Source organism: Lates calcarifer, linkage group LG17 (assembly GCF_001640805.2).
Source record: "Lates calcarifer isolate ASB-BC8 linkage group LG17, TLL_Latcal_v3, whole genome shotgun sequence".
Taxonomy (NCBI): Eukaryota; Metazoa; Chordata; class Actinopteri; family Centropomidae; genus Lates; species Lates calcarifer.
In genome coordinates, this window is record NC_066849.1 from 22,757,284 (window position 1) to 22,778,568 (window position 21,285).

The 21,285-nt window shown below is 40.4% G+C and overlaps 1 protein-coding gene across 1 annotated transcript in view; it reads left to right on the forward strand.

Moving 5' to 3' along the window:
* The window catches only part of LOC108876646 (contactin-associated protein-like 4), an 89,921-nt gene that overhangs the window by 57,297 nt on the left and 11,339 nt on the right, over positions 1-21,285 (forward strand). Inside the window, exons 11-19 of the mRNA XM_018666291.2 lie at positions 212-318; positions 6,046-6,165; positions 6,334-6,534; positions 7,951-8,113; positions 9,111-9,238; positions 10,169-10,339; positions 12,604-12,822; positions 17,603-17,842; positions 20,114-20,338. Of these exons, the coding sequence (XP_018521807.1) occupies positions 212-318; positions 6,046-6,165; positions 6,334-6,534; positions 7,951-8,113; positions 9,111-9,238; positions 10,169-10,339; positions 12,604-12,822; positions 17,603-17,842; positions 20,114-20,338 (1,574 nt within the window). The remainder of the gene's footprint in view (positions 1-211; positions 319-6,045; positions 6,166-6,333; positions 6,535-7,950; positions 8,114-9,110; positions 9,239-10,168; positions 10,340-12,603; positions 12,823-17,602; positions 17,843-20,113; positions 20,339-21,285) is intronic.

The following is a 21,285-nucleotide window of genomic DNA, read 5'->3' on the forward strand; positions in this document are numbered from 1 at the left end:
ATTTGCTTAAAAGACAGAAACTTTTCTTTTGTTGTTTTAAGACTGCTTTCATTCAGGTCCCTCCTACACACCTGCAGTCAGGTGTGCTGAAGGCCTGTTCTTTTTCCTTCTTTTTCCTTTTCATTGCTGACATCCTTGAGAAACTTTTTAGAGAACTTTTGCCAGACAATAAGCTTCTCTCTCTGTATGTCTCTGTTTGTCTGTCTCCCAGGTGTTCCCCCAGTCACTGTGAACATGGAGGTAGATGTACTCAGTCGTGGAGCACCTTCCACTGTAACTGCTCCAACAGCGGCTACAGAGGAGCCACATGCCACAGCTGTAAGCAACCAGCCGCAGAGTGTTTTTAAAATGCTTCAAAGCCTAAAATACAGTGTTTAAGTGTTTAAGTGGTCAGTACTTATTTTCAGTCATTATTACAGGTTACAAGGACAGGTTTGGTCAAATTAAAAATCCTATATGAATGAAGACCAATAAAAAAATACTTCAAATTTGATGATTTACTTAAAGGTGCTATATGTATATATGATATATAGACTGAGGGTAGACCGGACACTACAGTGACCACTGTCACAAAGAGGTATTGTGAGCAAACAGCTTTTAATGATAAAGTTGGCTACATAGCAGTAGTAGAACTTTGCATATAGCATCTTTAAAGGTGCATCAGTTGAATTTAATGATTAATTTAATGTAGTTTTGTTCTGTTTGCTTATGAGGGAATCAAAATCTTACAGTTGAAAAGATTTTTCAGTAAATACCAAATTTTATGTTTTGGTGACAGCGATAATGTTAGGGAGGTGAGTGATACGCCATTGCGCCAACAAATAATATCACCTCCCTGTGAAATGTGTTTTGTTTCAAGAAGATGATGACTGAAAATGCAATAGTGTAAACACAAGTGGAGTCATCACCTTTCTCTGTATTGCATCAGTGTGCAATGTTCTGTTCTCAGTGGAAAATCAAATGTTGGAGGAACAAACATATAATGACCTGTTACCGAAGCCTTCGATGAACAGAGTACATGATTAATATTCCAAACATGTTTTCATTTCATCTGCTTTAATAACAGTGAGACCCCATGTCCCCTAACAGTTAATTTCCTTGCCTCCGTTTTTTCCTATTCCATTGTTTCAGAACTTTAATTAGCCATGTTCAATTGGGAATAGACTAAACAGATTGGTGGTACTTTATTATGCTGAGAAAATTAGACTTCCACTTAATTTGAAAGCCTTAAAATGTCTTATTTTGGCTTTCTGACACCTGCAGATGGCCCTTATCTCTGGTCTTATTGTTTCATTTTAAATGTGAGTGTGTATTTGTGTGATGTGTGTGTCAGTGTGCATGCGCCTGTGTGTGTTCAACTCGATTCCAGCGTGTAAAGTCATGTGGCACAGGCTGCTTTACACTCGAGTCCCACCGGACACCACGAGGCAGAGGTTCATGCTGAAAACAAACACCCGCCACTCAACCTTCTTCACTTTGTCACAGACTAAAGAACCTGTTTTAAAAGTTAGAGCAGTGTCTACAAAGCAAAAGTAACAAGGGTGATTCCTGATTTTTTGTGAGCGAAGACGATGCATAACAAAAACATGGAAATTATCTGTTGTGTTTCTCAAAAAAACCTCAAAGGAAAAATGTTTGTTTTTCAGAACTATGGTCAGATTTCAGGAGAAAGGCAATGGCTGAAAATGATTATTGTGCCTGCACTGCTCAGTTTTCAGATATGATACTGTTTTTCTCCTACATAACAAATACACAAAACGATGATTAAAGTAACTCTGAATGCTTAAGTTACACATTTTCCTCCTAATTGCATCAGGAAATTGAAGTGCAAATTAAGTTAAACATGATTTAAGTACTAACAGCTTTAAAAAGAAGTGATGGCTATTTATTCAAAGTTATACATTACCTGCAGGCCTGTGGAGACTCATGGGTAAGTTTGCACCAAATTTGATATGCTGCTTCTTAACAAAAATAGCCTGCTTGGTAATACATAATGCAGAAATAAAGTGTCACTTTATCCACTGGGAGAAAGCTGAGGAAAGAACAAAGGGATGGCATCCTGCTGTAGATGAAAGCTACAATTTTCTCCCACTTCTCACTTCAAACAGCACACATCAGCCACGACGACTGAGAAACTGGTGTGAACTTCTCTCTACTTGCTAAGTATTTAGATTTTAGAAGTCTGGGGTTTTCCAGGTAGTTTGTTAATGGAATCATAAAAAGAAGCAATTAAAAGCTGACAAAAAAAAAAACATGAAAACTGTTTTACAGGGTCTTAGAGAAGTCTGTTTTATGATTCGTTATAATGACCCACTTCAAACACATAATGATCAACAGAGTAAACAACAGTGATGACCCACACACACATAGATACAGACAGATAAGTTAATGTTGTTAATCATTAAATGCAAATACATAAAAACATGTTCAACAATTTCAAGAACAGACTAATTGTTGAAGTTATATTTCCTGCTTCTCCGTTAATCTGCTGTTTTTTTTTCACCGCTTCTACAGCCTGCTGTGAAGGATTGATTGGCTTCATCAGCCTGTTCCTTTACATGTGTTACGCAAACCAAATGTTTGAAGCACTTGTAATTTATCTCTATGGGCTTTTTTTTGACATTTTCAGACACTGTGGACAAAGCCAGCTTATGTTAGTTAAGCACCAACTGAATGAGTACGCACTTGCTCTTATGAAGAGGGTGTTGAGTAGGCAGTCCTTCAGCGGCCCAGGTCACCTCCGAATGTGGTCTGAGTGTTTGGATCTCAGTACGTCTTGAGTTCATTCACACTTAGAGCTGCCCACTTGTGAGCAGATTACCCACGATGCAGGTTAATGCAGGTATGAGTAGGGACACTGATACTGTACAATGAACAGGCATCTAAGCTAGGCTAAAACTGAGCCACATTCATTAACTATAACAATTTTGATGCAAAATTCTAGCTGAAGCGTCTAACCATGGCTCTTGAGGCTTGACTTGGGCATAAACAGTTACCGCCACTGGGGCACAGCTCATAACTTTCCCCTCCTGCAGCGAGAAACTCCTTATATAAAACCATGTGAAGAGAGAGGCACATACTGGCAGGATGCAGACTGCACTCAGCCAGGGGATATGGCATTATGACAAGGTTTTCTGAGCACTAGTTGGCATCTTGGAGCAGAAGATACACATAAAAATTGTCAGACCCATGTGAGACCAGCCCCATTTGTACAGTTCATCAGGGCTGGGAGGAAGTCACCCTCCCTAAAGACGACCAACTAGAGCCTCCGGCAGCTGTGAGAGATGGGGATGGACATGGGAAGAAAACTACACTTTCCCCAGGTCATCCAAATGTCCCTGAGGCTTGACATAGTTATATGGTCTGGGAGGCAAAGAGGATCATCCTGACTGAGCTGACGGTCCTGTGGGAAGACGAAGGCAAAGGGGCCTTGGAGAGGAAGGCCAGGCAGTAGAAGCTGGTCCAACAATGCACGGATAAAGGGTGGCAGGCCTGGCTATTCCCACTTTAGGTTTTCTGCAGAGGTTTCCTGGCACAGTCTGTGTGGAAGATGCTCACAGCTCTGGGAGCAGACAGAGCCTCTTGTTGGCCCTGGAACAGGTGGGAGGAGTTGGAGCTGGAAGCCAGGAGAGGGTGAGAAGTGACCGGCCATCACTGCCAACCCACAAACTGGAAGGCACTGTTCAGGGTTGAAACATCTGAGGAAAGTTGGACGCCACTTGACGACATCTTGTCTTGGCCAGTCATAAGTAACTGACTGAAGGTGTTGGCATCTAGATGTATCTAACCTCTTTGTGGCAAAAGGTTATTTAATATTGAATATTTTTATGAGAGAGTCTATCAGTGGTTATATTTAGTCACAACTATACTGTAATGTATGAAATGTTTTTTGTTGTAATAACTTCTGAATGTTGCCATTTAGGTCAGAACATTTGAAGTGAAATGAAACTGGAATGATCAGGCTCAGAGCAAAACTGTAAAATCAATCAGCTCCCTCCTCTGCGTCATCAGAGCAAATGACAGAGTGGGAACAGTAGAGAAGGAGGTGAAGACATAGAGAGATGAAACAAAAACAAGTCATTCAGAAAGAAAGATAAAGAGAGAGTGAGGATAGGCGTAATAGGGAGGTAAACAAGGAGAGAAGAACGAGGCAGAAAGCATGTCAGAAAAGGAGAGCGAGTCCTAAGGCAGACTGTTCTTTCCACATAAATGGATTTCAACTTAGAGACTGCCTACAGTATTTTAGGTGAGTCAAATTAGAAATTAAAGAGATTGTGGCTTTGACTACACTGCCAAGCATTGATTGAATCTCTCTGCGCTCTGATGGTGGGATCAGCTCCGGGGTAGATCAGGGCCACCTCAGGTTCACACACACACACACACACCGCTCACCTCAGTGTCTCATTGTTATATTTGGGTCAAAACCTTTCTCGAGCTGCATCAAGGTAATGCATTGAGAAGACTTTCCTAAAAGAAAGCATGAGAATAGGAGCTCATGTGAATCTTATTGGTGGTGTGTGTGTGTATTCTACAGAGTAATCATTATATAATCAGAGGGTCTTAATTAATTTGTTTTCACCCATTTTAATTCCATGTAGTTTAATTGTTTTGTAACTGTTTTTAATTGATTGGTGCCTTTTTTAAAATTGTTCATCTTTGGCTCACTGCTCTTTTGTTGTTCGCACAGTGTTTTTCTACACTTATTTAGAGTAGAGCACTAATGCAATTAGGGTTAGAGATTTATTTTCCTTCAGGGAAATTCACACTGAAAAGACATTTCACAATATTCAGATACACTTTAGAGACAAGCTACTATCATTAGGTTTGTGTAGTGTTTTTATTCATTTTTAGTGACTGATTATATACATCTATTGAGGCTAAGCTTGACTGTGGTGGGAAGACAAATATAATATAGTGTTTTATGATTCTTTTTGGTTGCAAGCTAAAATCTATCTAAGTATCTTGTCCTACCAGAATGCCAGCTTATCTCCTAGAAATCACATTGAAATACAGCTCATTTGTTTGGCCAGTTATGTTTTAATAGGAAAAGTTTTTTGATGCCTGCATTTACCTCCTTGGCCATGCATTTTCAGGTATATTTATGTACCGCCATGTGAGTCAGGAAGTCAGGGAGGCTGGCATACATGTGGTTAGGTGGAACAGTAAATACATCAATGTTGGTGGAAACGTAATTGTGACCAATTTTTGTTTTCTATTAATGTGAAAATATGTTTATAACCTGCATATTTGGCGAGTCACAAGAATGTTGATACTGAACATGTCAGTAAAATATTCACAGATATCCACTCATACATTATAATACTCATTTATTGTGATTACAGAAATACTGAACTTTTTTATGGTCATGTTTAGGCATTTGGTGAAGGTTAAGGAAAGGTCATAGTTTATTTACATTTAACCAAAGCCATGATCTTTGCCAAACTTTAACCAAAGTGCTGTTGCCTAAATCTAACCACAGTCTCTGGTGTGACAGTTGCTTGCTTTGTATGCCCACCATCCACCCCAATCACCCCTTTGCAAATCTGCTGCCATTAGTAAATGTATCTGTCATTCCTTCAACTATTTTCTAACTTGGCAAATAGTATGTTAATTGACAACATCCGCCTATTATGTTGCTAGAAAACATAATTTCTACAAGACAGCTCTGTATTTGGACTCTTTCTCTGTTAATTCTTTTCAGCCTCGAATTCAATTTGATTTCTGAATCACTGCTGTCTTTTATGAAGCTCAGCCACTATTTTGACATGACACAGATGGAAACAGTTGTCCCAAAGTTTTCTGAAAATAAAAAAAAAACGCTTCTTCACAAGCCCCTGATTCTTACAAACTTGGAAACAGTTTCAGAATATGTAAGAATTCACAATGATGTGCTGATAGTGAACACAGCACACAGAAGCAGTTTAATAACCTTCCTTCCATCCCACAAGCCAGAGCTGCCCACTGACATGCTGCTGTTGATTCAATATACTGCAGGATAGTTATTTTATTATTGTTGATAGTCTCTCTTTGTGTTTTCCTCCTCAGCGACATACGAGCAGTCGTGTGAGGCGTACAAACACAAAGGCAACGCGTCAGGACATTATTACATAGATGTTGACGGCAGTGGACCAATCAAACCCCAGCTCATCTACTGTAACATGACAGGTAACACACACACCCACACACTCAGGGACAGCAGTACAGTAGTCACAGTAAATCCCCTTCCACTGCTTTCTCCCATCGTCCTACTTTCACTCAGTTCTGGATTTGCATACTCAGAATTTACTGAATTTATTTCCTGTGTCTCTCAAATTTCCCCCGTCTTTCCACCAGAGGACACAGCGTGGATGGTGATCCAGCACAACAACACAGAGCTGACCAGAGTTCATTCGTCCCCTGAGAGAAGCCAACATTCAGCCCACTTTGATTACGCCTCTGAGGAGGAGCAGTTGACGGCCGTCATCAGCCAGTCGCAGCACTGTGAGCAGGAGCTGTCCTACTACTGCAGGAAGTCCCGCCTCCTCAACACACCAGGTAAGACCAGGAGGGAAAAAAAAAGCTCTTCTATGGAAAAGTGCATCAGACAAAAAGGTTCTTAGTGAAGCAAGCTTTTCTGCATCTGAGGGATCTATATCTGGCAGCAGAGAGGAGTGGCGTGAAGTGCTGATTTAGTTAATTTAGTTACTAATTAAAACATCAATTGCTTTTTCTGTTGTGCATTTTCTTCTCCTCATTCCGCTGCAGCAGCTAAAACTTTATCTGCACCACTTCATTTCTCAAGTAAATCATCAGCTGCTTTTGTTTCTGGGTTGTTTTTGTCATTGTTTCTTTAAAAAACTAGAACAGCACTCCGTAGAGCGCAAACCTCTGCCATGGCCAAACAATCCTACACGTCTGTTTAGCTCTTAAAGGAAAGGAAAAAGGAAGCAGTCTAATAACATAAATGATTTGTCATAAAAGTTTTAGACATGAAAGGCAATAGAATGTATATTTTACTCTTAACTACATACAATAATCAACCACAACATTAAAACTAGTTATCTGTTTTAACCTTGTGGCTGGTTGGTGTAAATCTTCTCAACATTTCCTGAGAAATTAACTCAAAAAAAAAAAAAAAGTGATTTAAAAAAATCCTGGATCTGCCCATTTAACTGGATCCACACCAAAATGTAATGATTTCCTCCCTGGATGATGCCCCATCCTTCCACCAAGTTTGGTGCAAATTGGTTCAGTAGATTTTGCGTAATCCATCTGACAAACAAACAAACAGTCCATCAAGCAGACATGAGGGAAAACATAACCTGCTTGGCAGAGTAAAGGCTGCATTTTTACCACTCATTTGATGTTCCTCTTCTTGCAAGAAGAATCTAAACTTAAAACATTTGGTTACCTGTTTTTCCTCTCCTTATTGGAAAAGAGAATACTTTAGTATCAAACTGCACTGAAGAAAGTCTCTTGTCTCTTGTTTTGACCTGTGAACCACCACTGTGTACACTTACAAAGCCCACTTATCAGGATGCTTGTCAGGAAGAGAAGTCTTGAGAGACTAGCTGCCCATTATCTGTCCAATTTTATCAGGGAAACAGCAGTGATACATGGTCGAGGCTGGGCAGCAGGGCTGTAAGAATTCACTAACGGGCAGCGACAGAGAGGTGTTGGTTTGTGTTGGTAGCCTACAGAGATGGGTTCTTTTAGACAGACGGAAATACAGATAGGAGGGGAAGATCTGTCTCATTTTATAAGCAGTGCAAGCACTGACTTAAACAAATAAACCTACTAAGTTTATTGTGAAGACAGTGACATTTCTCTGTTAGGAGACGTTTCCCATTCAGCAGTCAGTTACTGCCTCCTCTTATCTCTTAGTCTTACCTCATACATCTCTGTTTTGCAGTGTAAATTGTCCCTGGTGCAAAATAAGGATTAATGTGTGTATTTTTATGTTTTTTTCAGAGGGTGCTCCTTTCAGCTGGTGGGTGGGAGGTCTGGATCCAGGTCAGATCCAGACCTACTGGGGAGGAGCTCAGCCCGGCAGCCGTCAGTGTGTCTGTGGTCTGCAGGACACCTGTCTGGATCCAGATCACTACTGCAACTGTGATGCTGACTACGACCAGTGGTACTGTACTTTATTATGTCCTCTTTTTGAGGGATTTTTTTTTATAGTCCCACAAACCCATGATGAGTTTTGTTTCATCAGTGACAGCTAATGTTTCTTGTAAGGACAGACATAAAAAACCATCATTGAAAAGGCAGCTATTGCTTCTGAGACTCTTCAATGAAATGGTTTAATGAAATCTTGTGTTACTGCTCTAATCATGAGTCATTGATGCGATTCAGTGTTTCCCATCACATCCCGCCTTACTGGACTGAAAGGAGCCACGAGACATCCGGGACAAATCCCAAGATATTTAAACATCCTTCTTCATGTTTTATCCTATCCTGTGTTTAAATCCTTTTATCCATGCTGTAAGCAATTTTGTATTTAGGTCACCTTCCCCAGTCCTGTGACCAATTCTGCAGTTAGACCCATTTTCCCATCCTATAACCGATCCTGCCACTGTCTGCATAGCCAAAGGTCTTTCTTTGTATTATCTCGCCTCTGAAATCTGTGAGACTGTTTCTCCTGCCATCAATATCACATCAGATTCACCAGAGCTATGTGCACCCACAGTCCTGGATTTTTTGACAGAAGTCTTCTCTCCTCCTCCTACCTCCTCTCTTCCTCCTTCTTTTTCCTATCATCTTCCTCCTCCTCCTCCTTACTTGTTTTTGTCTTCTCCTTGAACTCCACATCTTTCTCCATCCCCCTTTTTTCCTCCTCCTACTTTTTCTTCCACCTTATCTCCCCCTCCTACCTCCTTCTTCTTCTTCCTATCCTCCTCCTAATTTTCCTCCTTCTTCTTCTCCTTATCTTTTTCCTTCTCCTCCAACTCATTATTCCTCATATCTTTTCCCTCTCCTCCTTCTTCTTCATGTAATTCATCTTGACTAACTTCCTCCTCTTCCTGTTGTCTTTGTCCTTTTCCGTCTCTGCCTCCTCCTCTTCCTCCTTCCTCTTGTCTTTTTCCTTCTCCATCCCCACTCTCTTTCTCTTCCTCTTCCTCATCTTACAGGGCTAATGACTCAGGCCTGCTCACCCACAAAGAGTCCCTCCCAGTCAGGTCTCTGGTGCTGGGTGACATCCAGCGGCCAGGGTCGGAGGCTGCCTACAGGGTGGGACCCCTTCGTTGTCATGGAGATAGTAAGTCCAGGTTATTTCGGGTTATTTGACACTTTTTTATCTTTTAAACAATGAGCTGAACTAAAGGAATCCCTCCATACAGTTTTTCTCTTGCAGCTAAAAAATACAGTGTTTCTTGAAAAATTTGAAAGCACATTTCAGCCATTTTGGAGAGGTTGGCTGGATACTTTCCAAGCTTTGGCACACTTACAGACAAGAAGTGTGGGAACCAGGAAATTGAAAATGACTTTAATAATTAATTTTCCAATAAGTCCAGTGTGAAACAAAATTTGTTTTAAAAACTGTGTATTTATTCCTAAATTTTCTTTTACATAAATAAGTAATTTATTTAATGGTACAAGTCCTCAGTTTCAAGACATTGACCATGGTTCATGGTTTTGTGATGTTTACATAAGAAGTTATTAAGCATTTAACAGAGGCAGAAACAGGCTCAAAACAAAGACAGGGGTTCAATGGTTAATGGAAAAGTAAGCTGCAGTCATTTGTTAATTAGCAAACCAGTAGCTAACATATGACTCCCTCCATGCTCTTTAACAACAACCTCTGATGAAAAGACATATAATGAAGTATCCTGCGTGATATATTTTACCTCACTTTAACTGCCTCTAATTTCAGTCATCAGTTTAACAAGGAAATAAAATATATAAATAAACGCCTTGTGAGATAAATCAACATAAATGAGATAGCGTAGCTGGAGTTATGCCTTGTTCTTTGCTAATTAGCTGAACAGTTGGTTCATTTGTTTACTACACAATTTTCATTATACAGCAATCATAATGAGTTTTATTTTAATAAGCTTTGTTCCAGAGTGATATATCCACTTTTGAATTTTAAAAAAAGAAAAAAAAACATTCCTTTGTATCAGATACCAACAAATAAGTAGAGACATGAAGCATTTAAGAAGTGAAGCCTTTTGTTTTTGTCTTGCAGAGAATTTCTGGAACGCTGCGTTTTTTGACACAGAGAAGTCTTACCTTCACTTCCCCACCTTCCATGGGGAACTAAATGCTGACATCTCCTTTCTGTTTAAAACCACGTCCTCCTCTGGGGTCTTCCTGGAAAATCTTGGCATCAAGGATTTCATCCGCATTGAACTCAGCTGTAAGTGAGAATATAGGAACACGCTCCATCATTACCACACACATTTCCTCTTGATTTCTCCTTCTTCTTCTTCTGGCATGAAGTCCAAGGAAAAGATGGACTCTTCAACAGGTGATCTGTGGAAACTAAGGTGTCGTCTCTTTCTCTCTGTCTCTCTCTTTCTCACACACACATTCAAACAATAGCACAAATTGTGCCTCTCCTCCTTGGGGAAACACTGGTATTTTAATGCTTCTCTTATCACACTGCAACACTGTTACTACTACTTATTATTATGGCTGGTGTTGAGATGACTCTGTATCATTATTACTACTGTTAACATGACTGGAGACAGGCAGCCTCTGGGTTTTTCTATCAGAGGGCTCCACAGTCCCACAGTGATGCAGCTTCTCCCTCCACTGTCAGCGTCATCCGCAAGGGATGATGTTTTGTTCAGATGTCACCACTCTGCTAACTTTGTCTCTAAATGTAGAGCGTGGGCTTGCTGGCAGTGTTATGATGGATGAATGAACTCTGTGTGGCCTTCAGCTCACCTCTCTTTATTATAGGTTAAGTTTTTAACCCAACGGAGCTGAGTTAATGCTGTGAAGATTAATGACTACGATGTGCTAGCCTAGATTCTCACGTCTTTAAACTGCTTGTTGCTAAAAGAGTCCAGTGTTGTCTTGCTGCATGATTTATCAACAAGGTGGAGAGTGTTCCCAAACAGTTCAGGTACAGGTGAGAGTCTGCAGCTGCTTTGTTAGCTCTCTGAGGCTTTACCTTGGCACAGTGGGATTTTGAGTTAAATGATAGCATCTGCATGCTAACAGGCACACTGACATGCTTATGTTAAGCAGGTATAATATTTGTGATGTTAACCAGCAAATTTAAAATGATAGCATGCTAACATTAGCTAAAACAGTATCATTAATTTGCAGGTATTTCATCACAAAGTCAAATTTTTACCTAGCGACTGTGCTAAATAAAAAGTTAAGGGATGATGAATGTTATCAGTATGGTTCATACTGAGGGGGACATACTGAACCAATCTGTCCAGTACTTGTTGAGACATGACACAACCACAGATGTCAACCTGCTGGTTGGCCTGGAGAAAAAGTCAGGGCATCACCAGAAAGTCACAGTCACCAAAGTCATTAGGATTCATCCTCTCATTTCATGGTAATCTGTCCAATATTTGTTGAGATATCTCAGTCTGGACCAAAGCAGTGGACCGACCAACTGATATTGCCATCAGCAGAAAAAAAATTAATTGACCAGTAAAGGCTGTGTTTTTCCATGCATCTAGATCCAAATGAGATAAGTAGACAGATTACACATTGATTCTCATTTAAAGTGAGGCTACGAATGTTGCAAAGGATGAAGATCTGAAGTAAAGAGAAACTGGAATAAAAGTTGGTTGTGTGCCAGCAACGCAGAGCACACGGCTAGCTTATGTCCCGTATGACAGATCACACACCCACATGCACACACACACACAAACAAACAGATGTGAGTCTGTAGCTGCAGTCTTTCTCTTCTGCCCTGGGCTGGTCTCTGAATTATCTCAGCTCTGTGTCCAGCTGTCTGTCCATCCTGCCAACAGATGGACGGGTGGGAGAGAGTCACTTCACTCTTCTGCCAACATATGATGATGGAGGAACACGACTGACTAATGGGTTTATTGAAAAATGGCACAGTCTTTTGCCAAACGCAGGAAAAATGTTTTTCCTATGAATAATGAGACTGAAAAAAGACCCATTATTTTATCATTAAGTCCGTTATGTTTTCACAACAACTTAAATATGACTTGGAAATATATCTTGAAACTGTTTTTGTTAAATTTGGGTTATTTTTAAATAAAAAGTGGGACTGTAACCCCCACACTCCTCATACTCCACCCACATAGTTAACTGACTTCTGCTGAGACTGTTCCTTCATACATTTCAGATGGAACATTAGAAAAAAAGATGGGACTGCAGGAACATGCAGCTTCAAGAGTGTCAACATCATTACACACAGGGTCGCGATGGTTTGTTTGAGTCTGTTTGAGCTGTGGTGCCTTTGGAAGTGACATAAAGGATTTACAATGTCTCACTCATCAGAGGACACAATTATCTCAAAGTGTCAGGGAGGGTTTGTTAATCAGCTTCTTAGAAATCAACAAGAAGGAGTCAAACTCGCTCTGCTGGTGTGACACTCACTCAGGCATTCAAACTCTCAGCCTGTGTGCAGCCACCTCTTTTGTGTTTCCTCACTTTGTTTTATCTAATTTTCCTCTCCAGCCTCCTCTGAGGTCGTCTTCTCCTTCGACGTGGGGAACGGGCCGCTGGAGGTGCGAGTGGAGACGAGCGTCCCGCTGAACGACAACCGGTGGCACAGCGTGCGAGCCGAGCGAAACGTGAAGGAGGCGTTGCTCCGCGTCGACGAGTTCCCTGCCGCCACGCAGGAGGCTCCTGCTGACGGACACATCCATCTGCAGCTCAACAGCCAGTTATTCATAGGTGAGGCGCAAGGCTGTGAATTTGTGTGACGCTTGACAGATTCAAAGTAAGAGCATTTTAAAAGCTTAGAAGTGTAGGGTAAAGGAGTCAGGGTTAGTTTAAGGATTAAGATTAGCCATGCTGTTGAGAGAGTCACGCCGTTTGAACATTGACCTCATTAGCAGCTGACTACCACTAATTTGCCACATCTTACTGTATCTGCCTTTATCTCAGATTCTAGACAAACACTCACAAACAAGCATGCAAATGTGTCCGCAGGCGCACACACACACAGACCCGCTGAGAAAAAAGATATTTTCCGAGTGGAGGGAGCCAGGAGATTACAGTCTTTTTGTCTGAACCAACGCATCCTGAAGTAGGCAGTCAGCTCACAGAAATTAAACCTCAGAAGACTTTTTCCTTGGACACAGTGAGTGCTGTTTCTGCCTGCTTTTCCATGCAGTTCTTGTTAGATAAAACTTTTGCTACTGCACTGCATAAGTCTCGAATGGGCAGCTGTTGGAAGTTCCACCACCAGGAGCAGGCAGCTGCATATGTCTAATAACAGTAACCGTCTCAGGGTCCTTTATAACCCAACTGGCCTGAGGTGCTTAGAAAGTAGTGAGTGGTGTTAACAAGTGCTGCTGGTGATGACTGTGGTGAGTCTTTAGGCCTGAACTGGAAATAGGGGATACTGAGTCAGTGCTGTCTGAATACTGAACAGTAGGGGTGTAACCATTCAGTCAACTCATGATTCGGTACGATACTCGATAAAGGGCTCATGATTCGATTCACTCACAATACATCTAAGGATATATGAAGAAAGAATGAAAACTAAGACAAACTAACTAGGATCTTAGAATTCTCCTCTATTTCTTCTCAGTGTAAACTGCAAAATCACCTATCTAAAATTTCTTGTTGCCACAAAACCCAGTTTCTTTCAGTGTTTTCCTTATTGTAAACTAAATTCCAGTTAAAATGTAAAAACAAAAAAATCTTTATTGCAGTTATTCTCTTATTCTGCAGATTACAGTGCAAAAGAAAGGATACCATATTGCCCATAATATAAGGCAATATTTTTCCTGTGGTACATTATGTTTCCATTCATTACAACTGATATTCTTTTTGAATGGAGTGAATATTAGTGTAACTATGGTATTTTAGAGAGCCTAATTATGTTGCTAAGCTAGCAAGTGTTGTCAGTCTGTTTATAGTGAATTTATAGTGAGTTAATAAGCCCTAAAAGTCTTTGCTTAGTTCAGTTTAACCTGCATGACTTTCTGAACCTGCTGTAATATGTTCTGCTGCCACAGAGTAATTAAATTAATGAGTGAAAACGAGTTCACACGTTCACGATGCATATCGTCACATTTTCTGAATCGTGATGCATCGTGCCACGGTGCATTGTTACACCCCTGCTTAATAATAATTACCTTTGACAAATAACTATGTATTATTCTGATCATACCTGGCATTAACAAGTGTCTTGGGTGATCCGATCACAAAATTCAGTCTGCATTGCTTTGATTTTATCATCTTCTTTTAATATTTGGCAGACTAGGCACAGGAACTGCATTGGTGCCTCCCAGCTAAAAACAACAACACATGTCGTCTTTGAAAACAGAAATGTTGTGTGTGTTTATCTGCATACAAAACAGAGAAGTGAGATCCGATCACAAGTGGAGATGCATGCAGAGACACTTTCTAATGTCAGGTGTGAACTGATGTACTTAGAGCTGCTCACTTGTGGATCACCTGAGATGCATGTTAATGCTAAGTATGAACAGGGCCCCAGAGTGGATTATGCAGTGTTTGTGTGTGTAGCCTGTGAAGATGTCAACAGAGCTGTATTGATTTGTTGATCGGAAAATTACACACCCTCAGCTGTGATTGTACAAAAATAGACTCATCAGATACTCGATAAAGGCAGACAGTTGTCAGACAATGTTTAACTCTAATTCTGACAGGCAGTTTCAGGCACCTTCTCAGTTAAAGAATAGGGCTGGTGTTACTCTATGTTTCTCTTACTGTCAACAAATACCATGAAAAGAACCAAAACAACACTGTGCTAGTCCAACTCTCAATCATTTCTGACATCTCTATCCTGTCCGTGGTTCAGCCCCAAGTTCACTGGTTCCCACTGATGTAAATTTGTAAAAACAGGCATCAAATCTAAAGTTTTACTTTCAAAAAAGACTAAATAATTTCCTAGAACAGTTGGCAACAGAACATGTTACTGAAACTGGAGTAAAAACTGCATTTGTTGGGGATGTTTTTCACCTGCCACCCAGTATACATCTGATGCTTCAGTGAGTGTTTACAAAGGGTGGTGTATATGGGGTTCACAGAGGCCTTGTTCATGGCGGTGGAGGTACATGTCACCCAGTGCAGCAGCGTGGCTCACTGAAAACCTTTAGGACAACAATGGAGCTCCATGACACAGAGGAATAAGATAATTGGTTGGTTTGTTGACAGTAAGAAAAATACTGAATATCACCAGCTATATTGTTGGAGAAAAAGATTGACTTGACTAAATGGCTGGAAGCAGCATTTTTCCTGGTTAATATGCACATTCTGAGCTTGAACCATGACAAGTTTAACCTTTCCGAATACACTGTAAATGTCACATTCAAGCTGGTTGACTATTTGAAACCAAAAAGAGCAGACTGTGATGCTCGAGTCTTTTATAAACTTTATTCCTCTCAACTTCATCAGTTCAAACTCTCCTATCTTCACATCATCTCTTCCATAGACTTTCATAACTCTGTTTAACTGCCCGCTCTTATCTGTCAAACTGTGTTTGAGGGGGATGAAAATCCATCTTGTATAATGAGGTTTTATCTTTCTGCAAATATTATGGACATTCGTTCATTTGTAAACACACATTTTTGAAGAAAAAAATCAACCAACAAATAATAACGATGAGTTTTGAGATATGCAGAGAGATGGAGGTGGGCATTGATTGGCTGACTGTGTTAAGATAATAATCCTCCCAGAACAGCCAGAAAGAAGTGACCATGAGTTGTTCTCCTTATATGGGCATGACTGTCCTGGATGGTGTTTACCGCCGATGTGGGGGGATTTATATGTTTGAATGGAAATGTGATGGGGTTTTGAAATAGACTGCTGTGGGAGAGGGTGTTTGTGTTTGACAAAGACTTGATTTACAGCAAAGCAATATGCATTTCTGTGTCTCTACACTCTTTGTTTTGCAGAATGAGGAACCATGTGCTCCAGAAAATTGTTAATTGGTTCAACTTCATTTATTGCCATGGGAAGGAATTAATTTCATATACACACATAACACACACCTTTGTATGAGTTGTACTTAAAATAATGCTCATATTAGTAAGTTATGATATTGTTAGAGTTTCTGTGTTGGCTGATATGAACAGATATGAGTGTTTCCGTTCTCTTGCTTAGTTCTTTGTTTTATATTAGACAAATAGATGGTCATGTATTTAGCCTTGCTTTTTATGCTTTTTTTCCCCTAACACCTTGAAGTGAGGATCTAAAAGTGTTTAAGAGGCTGAAATTCTCACTTTCGGTCAGGGTTTTCTTTGGACTCCCACAGGGCTTCTATCTCTAACAGTTTCCGTCCTTTATGTCTCTGTCTTGTTCAGAGGTTCCTGTCCCTCAGGAGTCATTGGCCTTTTAGCCAATGTGCACTCAGGAAATGATCCTTTTTTGCAGCCACAAAAGCTCCAAATTCTAGCTTTTGCTGGTTAAATCACCATCAAATGGACATTTGCTGTGCATATGTGTCACTCAGTGTTGTCAGATTTTCAGTCGTTTAGGTAATGCTTAATTAAATTTCCCACTCTGTGTGCTCCTAATGTGTTGTGTGCGTTTTCTAACTCTTGTCTTAAAGAGGATAGCGATTTAGTTGTATGAAAAGCTGCTACAGCTGAACATCTGAGGCTTTTCCAGCCTCAAACTGCGAGAGTAATACCCTGCCAATTCCAATCTGTGAGAACAATAACAACTGTCACGCGTGGATATAAAATAAGATGTCGCCAGCTTGGAACTCCAGGAGAAATGTAATTTAGCCAAATCTAAACTCTGTGAGCAGTGTGAGGTTGTTATATTAGAGTGTTAAATGTCAGGTGAAAGGAGGAAGAGACTCTCTCGCCAGGATGAATATCAGATACCAGATGGCTAATCAGACACACAGTTACCCAATCAACAACCAGCACAGTGATGTAGGAAATGTCCTTGCAGAGCAGACGTGGCTGTCAGTCATAATTTACGGCAGAGTAGATAGAAACAATCATGGATTTACAGTCATACAGAGAGAGAAAGGATATTTATTAAGCAGGTAAAAATAGTTTGATGATGTGAGCTACTTTTCTTTAACTGTTTGTGTTGAGCTCCCCCAAAGAAAAGTCACGCTGCATTTCATGCATCTGCATCTGTTCCTCCTCTTCTCCCATTAGTATAACTAGATTGGTACAATAGGCTTGACACATGGTCTATTTTGATTTGACAAAGCCAAATGACATTTAAGCTTATTACATCTTAGCTGAAAATTTTTTTTTCAATTTATTGTTCAGTCAGCTCTTGGATAAAAGCCTTGTAAAAGGTTACATCTATTCATATAAGTGAATACTTCTAATGCTAATGTTATTTAAAAGACTCGGTGTATTTTTGAATTATTCTACACAAAGGTAGATAATGGGGAGACTCTTGAACAGAAGACAGCTGGATGAGTTGGAGGCTCTGTCTGGGCCACTTGGTGTCATACTTACAGAAAAAGAGGACCGGTGTATCATGTGTGTGGTGTTTATTTTTTTGTCAACAGGAGGCACTGCGTCCAGACAGAAGGGCTTTCTGGGCTGCATCCGCTCCCTGCAGCTTAACGGTGTCACTCTGGACCTGGAGGAGAGGGCGAAGATCACCCCCGGGGTCCAACCTGGCTGCCCAGGCCACTGCAGCAGCTACGGCTCGCTCTGCCAGAACCAGGGACGCTGTGTGGAGAAAACCAACGGCTTCTTGTGCGACTGTGGTCAGTCTGCCTACACTGGAGCCTTCTGTCACAAAGGTACAGACGCTGACACTCTGAGGGCTTCCTGCCAGTGAAAAGCCGGACAATACAACAGAAGTGAAAAATCTCAAAATCCAAAAGCCTCCAGACATATCAAATTATATTTGATTGACAAAACGACACACTGGACTGAGCAAAACATTTTAAAAATAATGAGAGGTCTCTCATCTCGCTCATTTAGTTTTTCATCCTGACAATTGCCTTGACAGTTTAATTTCATTGTGCATGAGAGATGATAGGCTCATTCAGCATGAAGTCGATTATAGGTTTGTGACTTCAGAAGGCTGAGTGAGGTGTACTGTATCCTGTAAAACTGCTTCAGGTATGATTCATGGGGTGAAGAATGGAGCACAAAAATAACATTTATTCTATAACACGTGTTTTCTGGTGTTTTCTGCCATTCAATATTGAGTTCATACCCCTTAATCTCTCCTTCGTCATATATTATATTACACCTGCACATGCTTTTTTTCATATTCAACAGCGAGTTTATATTTCTCTCACATTGTAGCAGTATAATATTAGTATTGTGACTGTTTGATTTGAACAGCAGCCTGTTCTCCTGCTTTTTATTGCATTTTTACTTTGCCAGCCAGGTCCTCTGCAAATAAGGAAGAAGAATTTTTTGAGAGTGCCAGCCACAGACAGTGATACATTAGTCAGACTCATAGAGGTATAATATACTGTACCTACATTACACCCACTATAATGGTAATGTAAATGCCACTGAAATGTCTCTTTGTTAATCACATTTAGCTTTTTTTTTTTTAACTGAAGTCATTATGAAACATGGTGTTTCTCTTATTGAAAAGAAATACAGTAACTGAGCTACTGTTCCTTTGCTAGTCAAGCTTTTTGCTCTCACATGGCACATATGCAGTTTACATGGTGAAAACAATGTAATCATTTTAAAATTTGATTTCAGACAAAAGAAGACAAAAGCAGATTTCTCATTTCTATAAAAGTTTCTATTCCACATTATATTTCGGTTTATCTCAACTCTCTCAAACAAACAATTGCAGAACACAATTATCATGACCTGTCTGTGTTTTAATGGGGAGGAGAGAGCACAGATCAGACAGTTTTCTGAAGAGGATCCTTCACCTGACTGAAGAGGATCCTTCAGTCAGCAGACATTAGACTGACCCTGACTGTCTGTCTGGGTCATTGTCTGCTCAGCTCGGCCTCTCGACGCTCGTTTTGAGTGGATCACAATGAGCCCATTCTGTCTAGAAGGTCAAGCATTAGGATTATCTTAAATGACTCTTGTGGACCACCATGTGATGTATAAAGGGATTGTTGGGCAGCATTAAAAGTCAACATAAGGTCAAAGTCAATCAGTATTATAGAAATATATAATACTATGATTCTGATCCTGAACACAAACAGTTATTCACAAACCAACAAAAGGGATCATCAACAAAAGCCATTTTGTGAAAGGGATTCAGGGTAGTTCCTCCCTCAGCTCTCAGAACAGCCCTGGTTCTTCATGCCGTGGATTCAACAAGATGTTTGAAACTTTCCTTTGATCCGTGTTGACGTGGCTGCATCACATCATTTCTGCAGATGTGTCAGTTACTCATTCATGCTGCCAATCTCCTGTTCTACCACATCCCAAATGTGTTCTAGTGGATTCAGATCAGGTGACTGAGGAGGCCATTGAAGTTCACTGAATTCATTATCATGTTTGTGAAACTAGTTTGATAGATGGATAGATTGGCACCAGCGGCAACTTGGACTGTTGACACAAGGCAGGTTGAGTCCATGGATTCATGCTGTTGACGTCAAATTCTGACCTTACCGTCTGCCACAGCAGTGTTTCCAGTCTTCAACTGACAAGTTTGGGTGAGCCTGTGCCCACTGCAGCCTCAGATTTCTGTTCTTGGCTGACAACATAATATGTTGTAAAGCTTGAAATGCTTTTCAGATCATCACAGTTAAGAGTGATCATCTGTGTAGCCTGGCCATTCTCCTGTCATTTCTTTCATCAACGAAATGTAACTGTCTGCAGAACTGTCGCTCAGTGAATGTTCTTTGTTTTCAGTAAACTCTGCTTGTACTGCATGCAAGCCATATTCACCTCCGTATGACTCACATGCAGTAGAAAAACTGTGCTCCTCCTTCACTGGAAAATACATTACCAAAATTCATGAAGTGATTATGTTCACCCTAAAGACATAATTGGGAAAACAAATTATATTAACATATTTTATAGGTGACAGGGTTGACTAGTCAGCTCTACCACTGACATCTTCCTCCATCTTTCAGAGGTTTCGGCCAGCTTTAAGTCGACAGTGTCCATCACCTACATGCTCAAGGAGCCATATGAAGTGAGCAGGAACAGCAGTGTCTGGCCCTCATCCATCTACTCTGATATGACGCTGAGAGGAGAAAACATCTCCCTGAGCTTCAGGACCCACCAGAGTCCTGCTCTGCTGCTTTATGTCAACTCTTTCTACAGGGAATATCTGGCCCTGCTAATCAACAAACATGGTGAGAACACACAAATCATTTTTTATTTTTGGGTTCCCTTTTTTTATATACAGTATATATTGACCAAATTCTCTCTACTCTCCTCTGCTCTCCTCTCCTTTTACTCCATTTCTCCCTCCCTATGGAATCTGTGTGTCATCCTCTGCTGCCTTCTTCATGCAAAGGGGCTAATTGTTATGCACAGTGTCGGGTTCAAGGAAAACATTTGGTCCAGTTACTATTAAATGATAATTCTGCTCAGCATTTTCAGCTGCACTCTCTCTGTTCTGATCATTTATTGTCCTCAAATTTTCAACACTTGCTTCACTGTAGAGCTTTACATAGCTCCAGCTGGCATGGATGCATAGCATAATGGGATTTGCTGTTATCCGGTGTCTGTAACTTGTAAGTGTGGTTGAATCACATGTTATTTTTAACCATTTCTGAACATCTGAACATCAATTCTTTGGGTATTTCTGTTTCTGCTTTGAACAAAATCTGTTGTCTTAATAGCAAAAAATTAAAAAGATAAAACCTATTTAGACGTTTTCTATATGCCATCAAGAGAAATGCACTTTTTATGTCATTGTTATGAATTAAATCTCAAAGTTGGTGTTGTTAGAAGCAGCTGTTTTAATAACTGAGAGAAAGCTTAGGGATAGCAGGTATTGAATAGCTGATCAGGTCATCATCAGGTATCTACACTCTTGCTGAAGTATCTAATTAATTCCCAGAGAGACGTTTCACTTGGAGCCTCCAAAAAGGCTTTTCTCATGTTTCTCTCTTTTGCTGCAGCAGTAACAGACGCCTCAGCTGCTGCACACAGACAAGCTTTAGAATCTCAGTATCTCTCTGAGAGCCTGAAACACCCTGCGCCCTCTCCAAGACTGTTTTTATTATCAAGATGTGCTCTTTTGATAGGAGAATTGCTCCGTATTAGCATGTATTTGGAAAAAAGAAGTGAGTCA